The sequence below is a fragment of the Leguminivora glycinivorella genome, chromosome 3, assembly GCF_023078275.1.
Source record: "Leguminivora glycinivorella isolate SPB_JAAS2020 chromosome 3, LegGlyc_1.1, whole genome shotgun sequence".
Taxonomy (NCBI): Eukaryota; Metazoa; Arthropoda; class Insecta; order Lepidoptera; family Tortricidae; genus Leguminivora; species Leguminivora glycinivorella.
Window position 1 is genome coordinate 18,479,270 of NC_062973.1, and position 12,020 is coordinate 18,491,289.

The window sequence follows — 12,020 nt, forward strand, 5'->3', positions numbered from 1 at the left end:
GTAGGTAACTGCCCTATTCAGTCGCCAACCATGATGAAAGGATTATAAAGCCGGATTAATCATTCAGCGGTAGTAAAAGGGTTATATTATAATATGTAAGTATTGTAAGTATAATACATTTTTATTACATCAGGCTAGTCACATACATTATTACTATTTTCAGTTGCTCTTATTTATTTAAACTTTATTGCACGACATAAAATGGTACAAATGGCTGACTTGATGCCTAAAGACATTCTCTACCAGTCAACCATGGGATCAAATAGAAACTTTAGTTATTGTCAATAACTCTTGTCTTGTGTATCATCAAACTGTAGTAATAGTTTAAGTTGAAAGCCATATTAGTATTATTTTGTGATGAGAATATTGTTCGGTTGATTTTATTACGTTTTGGTTCACTGCCGCGTGCCGTCGGTACTTTTTATAGTATTTATTGTACGGTATTTCCCGGGATCATACCGATCATTATTTGTCAAATTTACTCGTATGCCTAGTGGTGAAAGCAGTTTCGTCACTCATTGTCCATTTTGTCACTTTCATTAGGTCACATCTCGGACACTGGCGATCAAATATGTATATGAAAAGAGGCGCGTTGCTAGCACACATTCAGAGCTCGTGTAGGTGAACGCGTACCATGCTTGTATGAGTGAAATATGACAGGTCGACGGTTCGCGTTTTTGACCGGCGGTAACTGTGAAGTAACCGAGAGGGGGCGGGCGGCACTTTCAGCGGAGAGCGGGAGTGGCCATACTGTACGATAGTTCTCTTTATTATACTGTGGTTAGGTAGTCTTTCTCTCAGTTAGTCTTAGATCATATTTTTGTTTGCTTTTCTTACTTACTCCGATAATTCGTTATTCATCCTATGAACTAGAACTATAATAGAAACACATAGGTCAAATAGTGAACATGGCCAATGAAGATGATGACGAATACCGAGTGTGTCGAAATAAGAATAACCTAACCACAAAATTAAAATTTTGAAAAAACCCCTGACCGCGACCTAGTGGACCGATTTTCATGAAACATGGCTAAGAACACTCCCGACCAACTCCCGACTAACTCAGCTTTCAGACAAAAAAAACTAAATCAAAATCGGTTCATCCGTTCGAGAGCTACGATGCCACAGACAGACACACACACAGACAGACAGACAGACAGACAAACAGACAGACAGACAGACATACACACAGACAGACACGTCAAACTTATAACACCCCTTCCCTTCGTTTTTGCGTCGGGGGTTAAAAAGGTAAACCACAAAGACTACCAACGAAAGTAACTAATAAAGAATGGGTGAACAAAGCAGAATGTGACGAATTTAAGAACTTGACGAAAAGCGAATGGGCTTATCTAAGACGATACATAATGTTTATTCCAAACTTACCAGTAGTTTCCATCCTCACTTCAGACTTTAATAACGGTTCGTATGTCAAAAAAAAAGTACTACTTTAGCTCGGACGCCAATTAGAGGATAAAAAATAAATCCTCGTATTTAAATTACGAGGGTCATGCCAAAAGAAGTTAGATACTCCATGGTCATTTGATTGATACTGGCCAGTTATACACCAATGTAAAGGTAGGTTATCTGCTTATAAATTTAAAAATGGAACACTTGGAAATTCTTAGGATTCCTTTTTTAATTATTTTTTTTCTAAATAATTTTGGCGGGAATTTTCCGCAACAATGGAGCTTACTCGACGTGATTTTCGTGTTATGATATATTATGACTTTAAAAAAGGTTTAACACCTCAAAAGTGTTTTGAACTTTTAGTTTCGACTTTTGGAGAGTCTGCGTGTTCACGTGCAACTGTTTTCAATTGGTTTGCTGAATTTAAAAGAGGACGGGAGAGCTTTGAAGATGAGGCGAAGATCGGACGGCCGCCAACCGCAATCACTGAAGAAAATGTAAAGACTGTGGAAAAAAATATTCGTGCGAACCGACGAATTACATATGTAGAGCTCGAGCGTGAACTGGGCATTGGATCAGCAGCATTGCAAACTATAATTCATAGTAAACTGTCTCTTCATAAGCGTTGTTCAAGATGGGTGCCGCACAAGCTCACCGATTTACAGAAAGACCGTCGCGTGGATTAGTGCAAATTTATGATAGATAAATTCGACGCAGGCGAGAACAAAAACGTATATGATATACTTACTGATGACGAAACATGGCTATACACGGTGTTTCCGGTATCACTCAAAACCTCAGACACCCCAACTGATTTTTATTTTTTTAAACTCATCTAGAGTATTCATCTTTTAATCTGATCGTTACTTTTTTCTTAATTGAATTTTAAATTTTCTGTGCAGCTCTACTTGACTTTTAGCTCTACACTCAATAAAATAATTGCTAACTACCATCATAAACCATAAGACTATTTATTTGTGTACTTTACTGCAACGACATAAGGTTTACCAATAGACAGCTAAGATGTCACTGTAAAACACTTTAAAGCTTTGTCACAGTAAACTTCAAGTTGGACAGGTAATCGCAGTAAGCAAATAAACTCAATATTCAAAATGACAAGGTTGTAATTAGGTACGAGTTCAATTTGTTATGACTTATGATAAACATTAAGATTAAACTGACAAACAACGTCAAACTAGTAGCGGAAAAAATAATCGTCCAAGTAACCGGCCAGTATTAATACCCCTAAATACTGAAAAAAGGTAAACAACCTCTAGCAATGCGATATACACAATGTTGTATTACGAGTACAATAGAATGGGCACGTAAAAAATAACTAATAATACTAATTTAAATAAAAATATTACCCCCATCAAGATATAGCTCAATCGATTCTACTCTCGATTCTGAACAAACTGTTTTCAGGTTTTTAGTGTTAAGTGAAACACGGTGTATAACTACGATCCCGAAACAAAGCGACAGTCCACAGTATGGTGTTTTGAAGATGAGCCGACGCCAACAAAATGTCGCCGAACCCGAAGCACACAAAAACAAATGGTTGCCTCATTTTTCTGCAAGACGGGACATATTGCTACAATAGTGCTAGAAGATCAAAAGACAGTTAATTCAGAATGGTATGTGACAGTTTGTGCCCCAAGAGTACTGTCAGCTTGGTGTGACAAGCGGCCGAAGTCAGGAACCCGGCACCTGCTCTGGCACCAGGACAACGCTGCCCCGCACACTTCCGCTAGAACACTTGACTATTTCAGCTCAAAAAACGTGACTATTCTGCCCCACCCCCCATATTCCCCTGACCTAGCCCCCTATGATTTTTATCTTTTTCCTAAAATTAAAGAAAAATTAAAAGGAAGGCGATTTGAGAACAAAGAAGATGCGTTGGCTGCGTATAATTACGAAATTTCTGAGGTGTCTAAAGAAGAGTGGTCATCGGTATTTTCTAAGTGGTTTAGACGGATGAAAACGTGTATACGTGTTCACGGTGAATACTTCGAAAAAATAGATAGCTGTAATAAAGAATAAAGTATGTAAATTTTGAGTATCTAATTTCTTTTGGCATGACCCTCGTATGTGTTGTAAAATTATAAATTACTGATACAATTCAAAGTTTAACCTTTCGTATGTCTAAGCACTGATCAGTGCGTGGGAATTTTAATCTATTATTTTAAATGTCAAGGTCACTTTTTCAATAATAAAAATTGACAGGCGACATCAGAAGGGTTAAATAATGTTTATTAACGATCTAATCTACCCATCTCTCTTACTCTTGTTGATCTTGCGTTTGATGCGCTCAATGTACGCGGCCACAATGTTGGACAGTAGAGGGAGCGAGAGGGACTTCTCGTCGTCTCTCACTCCCACCTCGGCGCAGAGCTCGGTGCGCTTGCGACGCTCCACTGGCATGGCGGCTTCAGATACCATTACTGAAGCTGAAAAAAAGAGAAGATAAAAAAGTGCATAGTGTTGTAAGTCCATATAATGAGGAACTCGAGATCTAACTATCTGTGTAGGTATGGTGATAGATCTGGTCTGGTTTGAAGAAAAACTAAGTTTTAAAAGAAATAAATATATATGTATACAATAACCTAAAATGACATAGAACGTGAGGAATTGAAAGCATCCAATAACCGTGATTATAACATATTACCTGTTAAAGAAGGTATACTAAAGACATACGTCTAACCGGAAGACGAAAATCTTACGGACTGGAGAGCTATGTTGTAAAATTATGCAGTCATGACCCTTAGTTACAGGGAAACGGGTACCTATAGATTTAGATTTAGATTTCATTTATTCACAAGAATATATGGTACATAAGATGTTACAAATGAAGATACAGAGCCTTAATACATTCGGCCGTTAGGCATGTGAAAATTGGTGTAGGCATAGCCTGCTTATTCTAGTGCATGCGTATATTATATTACTATTGATACTTATAATTATTATGTCATTCAATCATACTTATTTAAGAGCAGTTTCCTTGTCCTAGTATTACCTACATTATTCATCTTAAATAAAATTACATTAACAACGTATCGCTGAAAAAAGTATCTATTCTGTAATATGTTTTATTAATGAGCTCAGCCTTTAATTTTCTTTTGAATAGATTAAGGTGTAATTCTTTCAACTGCTCTGGTAAGTGGTTATATACTTTAGAGGCCATACCTAGTATGCTGTTTCGCAAAAGCGCAGTTTTTCCAGCTATTGGGTTAATTTTGTACTTGAAACGCCTGTTCCTGTGTACGGGCCTGTATTCCTTAAAGTAGGCAGAGCACATACTGTTCAAATCACTCTTGGCAATTAAGTGTTTGAAAGTTAATAAAATCGTGATATTGCAGTGTCAGATTGCCCTCCACAGTAAAATAAATATCGTACTTATTTCAAAACATTAAAATGATAAAAGAAAAGGTACCTGTATACAAATACCCGTTCCACTGCAGGTACTCAAGCACGAGTTCGTTCGTGAGCAGCACAGCGTCGGTCGGCGCAGGCGCGCTCGGCCGCTGCGTACCAGTGTCCAAGTATTCTTGCCTTTCCTGCAGAATCTCCGTCACTTTTGCACGAGTCTGAAAATTACGCATTATAAATACCTAGGAAAATAGTTATTTTTTTTTACAAGGGGGCAAAGTTGTTATTTAACCGCACTTGCCAATATTGATACCCGAGCAAGCGAAAGATTCCAATATTAGTAATAGAATTTACCTATAAGGCTATAAATGATGATTTTGAATCATAAATATTGAATAAATTGATGAATTTGATTTAGTTTGATGTTTCATAGTCAGTATTTTGTTCGTGTTGGTGTGGTGAAGAATTTTGTGTTTCACTCGGTGGCAAAGTTTGTTTAACCTTCGTGACTTGAAACCCTTGCAACGCTCAAGATTCCACTTTTAAAGGAATAAAGGAATATCTTGCTTGCTCAAGTATCAATATTGATACGTGCGGCTAAACAACAACTTTCTGCTCAAATTGACCCGCTTTTGTATCAGGTATCATAGGCGAGACGATGATGTGAGGTATCTCGAGTTCAAAAACATTTCACCGACCTCAGGAATTGTCAATTTTGTGTAGATTAATTGATTCATTGTTTTTTAACATAGTAATGGTACATTTTTCGACTATTGTATAACTAGCTTTATTAATAGTGTGTGAACCTGCCTTAGAAATCTATTTATTTATGGTCATGGTTCGTTAATATTTCTCGTATGTGGGTAGCTTTTGCACATTATAATTTTTCCTCAGTCACCCGTTGACCACGAACGCTGTAAAGTGTTCGAAACGTCGGGATGAATTGCAAATTCATTATACGCGATTTAATCCGTTTCCATAGTTTTATTGCATGAGTAACTATCGCGGTAAACGAAGACAATATTTTGTAGGAAGTAAGTGGCTATCACAATAGATCAGAAATGTTTGCAGGTCGCACAAAATAATGAATAAATGAATGAAGGTCTACAATAAATCTATATATTTGCCCTATAGCCCAGTATGACCTAGTGCACAGAATATATAATCCTAGGGTGATGAGGCATTAAGGCAGCATTTCCCAAACTGTCGATCGCCTAGGTGTAGGCTATCAAGTTTGCAAGTCGGCTAACTGGTAATCTTGGATACTAAGTACATCGGTTGTGTACCTATCGTCACCCTAATCGCGAGCTACTGGAATACTCTATCTATACGATATTTTAATTGTATACGTATCAAAAAGTTTTGTAAGTCTTTAAGTAATATTTTACTTTTAAATCAATATCCATAACCAAACCAAAAATGATTAATAAATAAAACGTGTCTGAAACGTAAACCACGGCAGTTGAAGTGTTTTATATAAGGAAATAGGAATTGGGTTGGCTTTAATCATATTAATTTCCACGTGGAAAAGATTTACCAGTTACTTGAGAATATAAATTGTACATTAAATTTCTACAGTCAAATTATACGAAGGTCTAAACAATATAATTACATATAACACTTTAAGTTCTCGCGCTTTGTACACATATTTAAAGTCAAACACAGGTCGAACGCGATTAATTAACATTATTTTTACCTTTTTTCCCAACGTTTCGGCCAGGTTGCACTGGCCGTGGTCGTGGTGGCGTGGTGGTTGGTTGGGAAAAAAGGTAAAAATAATGTTAATTGATCGCGTTCGACCTGTGTGTGACTTTAAATATAATATAATTACATACTCACAGATAAGGGGGCGCTGGTGGCCTAGCGGTAAGAGCTGCGGTTTTCAAGCGGTCGCTTATGTATGGATGTAAATATTGTAAATTTTATAATAATTGTGACTATGTTGTTATTAAAGTGCTTTGAAAATAAGTTACCTCTGCTTGTATTTTATCAAGGTGTCCACTCTTTTTCAACAATTTTTTTATTGCACCTAGAAGATCTTTCTCTGAAGTCTCATGCTTTAAATTCATTACGAAAAAACGTTATAATCAAATAATTCACAGCTTAAGTAATAAAAATTTGACAGGCATGTCCCTTATCTGACATTGACATAATTTTAATCATAATATAGGTTGAAGTAAAAAGTTTGTCACTTTTGAGTTTGGCAAATGTTCAAGCAAAAGTAACACTTTTGGTTAGTGTTTAGTCTGGTCGTCTTTTAGGGTTCCGTACCAAAAAGGTACAACAGGAACCCTTATGGTGCGACTCTGTCCGTCTGTCTGTCCGTCTGTCACATTGTTAAATATCTCGAGAACTACTTATGCTATCGATATTAAATTTGGAATAGTTATAAACATTGTGAACCTCTACAAGTTTAAAGTATTTTTTTTATATTAATTAATATAAATGATAGAAAATGGCCAAAATGAAAGGGGGGCAAACTGAAAATTTCAAGTAACTAGGTCAAGTGGGGTATCGTTAGAAAGGGCTCAAATTGTACATATCAAAACTATTTTTTATAATTTTTTGGTTGTGGAAAAAAAAATATTTTTTGAAGGTAAATGTAAAAAAAATACCGTTCCCCCCTCCCTTATCTCCGAAGTTTACCAACATAAATTTATGAAATTTTCACCAAACATGGCTATTATAATGAATATTACAGGAAAAATAAAACCGTACACGTATCTTGAAAACTTTTTATTTATTTATAAAAAACCTTTCAGATTTACATTTTCAATTTCAACACCCTTGCGGGTGTTTATTGTAAGTACCTGTATTTTTTAAACTAAATAACAATACAATTACCTACTTTCAAATAGAGGCAAAATGGTTAAAATCGGTTCACGCAATAAACAATTATTCCATAAAAATCATCTTCCATACTAGCTCGCGCGCATTAGTTTACTCAATTTGCCGATAGATGTCGTTGTACGTTGAACGCTCATTTCCTACATCGCGTTTTTCCTGATATAATGAGGTCGGTTCAGGAGCGTCCGTGCGACATGTCGTAAGTCGTAAACTATTAAAGTCTTGATTTTATTTGGACGTTGTCTAACAATAAAATTGTATATTAAAATATTACTTGTTATTTTTAATTACTTGCCTAGTTGCCTACATCAAACTAAAATATCATCGAAAAAAAAAACATTGGAACTCATAATCTACAAAATTACAAACACATCTTACGTCTAATATCCTTCATTCAATAGGTAGAGTCTGTTGGGAAAGTGAAGAGTTGTGGAATGTATTGGACCAAACGTTCGACCAAAGGTCATTCAATTGGACCCCATACATTTCATGACTCTTAACTTTCCGAACAGACTCTACAGTTAGTAATATCAGAAGTATCTAACTACAATTTAATTATAGCGCTTAACAAAAAGAGATGCGAAAAGAAACTTGACTCATTCTAACCAGACTGAACTGTACATATGTTATGTGTGTGCTGTGTTATATTTAGATAACTTATTCAGGATGACTGTTACCTTTTGAGGCGTTGCTTCATACGCTACTATTAATTCTGACAGTACGTTGAAATCGAACACAAGAGTATTACGCAAATGTTCCAAGTTCGGGGCTGGATGAAGGTAAATTAAGCACCGACAAGGGTGAAATAGATTGCGTGAACCGGCTCGAGGGGCCATTCAGGCCGAGTGTGGTACGTTTGGCCTACATGAACCAAGGTGCTTAACGCCTGGAGTGGAGGAGATATAGGCGTTTTAAAGGATTGCTCATGTTCTAAAAAATATTTAGAAATACTTGTAAATACACACACTTACAGCATGCACTTACGTGAAAGGTTGTAGAAAAACTATTGTATGCAACTCAGTCAGAAAATACTCGGCTCAAATAGTCACTCACATTTTTGACCTCTCTTAAACACCGGTTGTATATTGTATAAATTACTATTATACGTAGTTTAAAACTTCTTTTTTCAGGTTATTATCTGACTATAGCGTTAGTATGCACATAACTACCTACTAATAATACTAATATTGTATGAATCCAGTGTTGCTCTCGAATAATAAATGCAGGGCTCTAAATTTAATGTCCACAAAATATGACTGAGAGCCAACAGAACACGTTCGAATGACCGCGACGATTTCACTTTTGTAATAGTAACTAGCGATCCAAAATTTACGTTTACAGCTAAATCAGGTAAGTAGCACCCTCGACTCGAGCGCAAGTGAAAATTTACCGTCTGTTATTTCAAAGAGAACCATGAACTCGCTCTGATAGACTTTAGCTCGCAGTTTGTTTGCAGTATTTCTGCCAACACGCTTTGAAACCATAAACTACCGTCCAGTGTCCAAAGAGCGATCCCGAATAATCTAAATGTGTAAGGTAGGCGACCAGGAGGTAAGACAAAACGCCAATGTCAGCGTGTATATTTATTAAAGATATAGGTACATTTCATACATAGCAGGTCATTCAAACTGGTAGGTACTTCCTAGCTACGGAAAACCGTACAGTGGCCGGCAAGGTTGAGCTCATACACTATAGGTGCAAAAAGCCAAGGGACAGTCTGCTGTGATGTCGTTCGACACCCCTGCTGGGGTGTGAGTGGCCCCTTCCGCGCTGGGCGCTGTGAGGGCTGCATCTGGTCGCGCCCCATCCTTGTGGGGCAGTCTTACGTCGACTTTTTGGGGACGACTGGGCCTTCTGGTCAGTGCTAGCCCTATAGCCGGGAATACACATGCCTTTAACTTGCACACTTGCATAACAGCTACTCGTGCGTGCCAGCTATTGTACTGTGTATATGTCGCAGTAAGATAGATAAAGCCGTTATATGTATAGTTATAACCCTAGGGATATAATTATACGACGTAACATAGTTAAACGAAAGCAATTAATTGCTATCTTACTAGGAATATAACTATAATACGTTACTAGTTTAGTCATATAGTTATATGACTGGATTCAGTTTAGTGAAATGATTGTAGGCAGGAGTGCGGCGGTGCGGCGGAGGTATAGTTATAACCCTAGGGATATAATGATATGCCGTAACGTAACATTAGCTAAACAAAAGCGATTCATAACCATCTTACTAGGAATATAATTATAATACGGTATTTAAAATTACAAACGGGACATCGCGTATTACTATGTATGTAAAAATACAAAATTAAATGTGTGTAAAAATCGTGAAGGTTTAAATCAGTGTTTTATAATACGTATAGCGGGACGATTTGGAATAACAACACCGTCACTGACGTTAGAACAAAGTTTATTTTGTATCGAACATAGTACACAAGGTTTAGTTACTAAACAAACGAATCCACGCTACATTAGTTAAAACGTAACAGTTAGGGCATGCTTCCGGTATTTCCCGGTTCTTGATTTCCCGGGAAATCCCGGTAATTTTACGGTAGCGAAAGGCGCAATCATACTACTGAACTTAATCCAGTAATATAACTATATTACGTAACTAGAGACGTATTATAATTATATCCCTAGACTAAGTTTAATTCAGTGATATAATTATATTACTAAACTAGTAACGTATTATAATTATATTCCTAGTAAGATGGTAAGGAATCGCTTTCGTTTAGCTATGTTACGGCATATAATTATATCCCTAGGGTTATAACTATACCTCCGCCGCACCGCCTCACTCCTGCCTACAATCATTTCACTAAACTTAATCCAGTCATATAATTATATGACTAAACTAGTAACGCATTATAGTTATATTCCTAGTAAGATAGCAATTAATCGCTTTCGTTTAACTATGTTACGACATATAATTATATCCCTAGGGTTATAACTATATAACGGCTTTATCTATTTTACTGCGACATATACACTAACTGGCATGCTTGTATCTGGCAAACAAGTAGATCGCAAGCAATTTGATTTACTAGCATGCAATATGAGGGAGGGGACGCGGGGGGCTGCGAAACTGGCATGAGTGAACGCTTGCGATAACTACAGGCATGCCAGTAGCAAAATAGTACATTTCGTTATAAGTGCGAGAAGTATGTCATTACTTCACGAGTTCCAAGATATTAAGACGAGTGAAGAATGACATTCTCGCACGTGTGACGAACGACGTTTTTTAATACAGTTGCGAAAAACACTACTACAACGAAATAAAACAATAAACAATCCGAACTCCCAATTTTCGCATTGACATTGACGCATTTTTTGACGATTCAAGCTTTGAAGCTTTTAAACTTACGTTCATATTTACGGGCACTTTTTGAGCAACTGTATTAAAAAATTGTTTATGTGGTCTGCGTTTTTTTTTTCGGGTAGTTTAGTGTTCGTGTCAAGGTTGTATAATATAAAACTTACTTTTCTTTCGTTTTCTTTTGAATTATTTTGTATTCAACATGTCACGATGGGGAGATGAGAAAACGAAACAGTTTATTCACTTGTATAGAGAATACGAATGTCTCTGGAACCTGAGTAGTTCTCTTTATAAAAATAAAATTGCCCGTGTCAACGCCTACATCAAAATTGAAGAGGAATTTAAAGTAACTGTAAAATAAATTTAATGAAAAATAAATTAAAAGTTATTTAAGTACCTCTACCTACCATCAAGAATTGAATAAAGTGCAAAAAATCAAAAACATCCGGAGCCCGACTGGGTGAAGTGCATAAACCCAGTTTAACACAGGCATTCAAAGACGCCAATTGCATGCAAGTTTAACTTGCCAATGTATACACGGTGTGCCAGTTACTTCTACATGCCATTAACTAATATGCAGGCTACTGATCCGTTTTACAGGCATGTGTATTCCCGGCTTAACGCTACCGGCTGTTATCCAAAAATACTATCATAACTGCACTGATGATGTCTACAAATGTATTTTTTTTTTTTTTAATATCATGATATGTATTGATATCACGATATTGAAATAAAGAAGCATGTCATTTGTTCTCAAAAAAAAATCAAAAAAACACGCAAATATATTTGGGGAAAATATGATTTTGGCCACTTCCAGGCTGCGAAACAGCGCCATCAAATTTTAAGCCTAAAAGGCCCATACATTTCAGGGGGACGCTTTTTTGTATGGGCTTTGTCTGTCCCGTATTATATCGTCCTTGGTCGAAACTAAAACTATTTTTGAGATATCTTGAAGTTATTATCGGTCCATTAAAGTTCTAATTTAAAGGAGTCATTAAAATCGTCAACAGATGAATAAAATTACAATAGTTATAACACTAATTTCTCTAAATACCAAAATCGCAAGAACATT

At 36.5% G+C, this 12,020-nt stretch overlaps 1 protein-coding gene across 1 annotated transcript; it reads right to left on the reverse strand.

Moving 5' to 3' along the window:
- Positions 1-3,654: 3,654 nt before the first annotated feature.
- LOC125242668 (centrosomal protein 20-like) lies at positions 3,655-6,882 on the reverse strand. The gene is made up of 3 exons (XM_048151521.1): positions 6,750-6,882; positions 4,841-4,994; positions 3,655-3,857 (listed from the first exon to the last, which is right to left on the reverse strand). The coding sequence occupies exons 1-3, from the start codon at positions 6,843-6,845 to the stop codon at positions 3,676-3,678; spliced, it is 432 nt and encodes a 143-aa protein (XP_048007478.1). The 5' UTR covers positions 6,846-6,882; the 3' UTR covers positions 3,655-3,675.
- Positions 6,883-12,020: the final 5,138 nt, after the last annotated feature.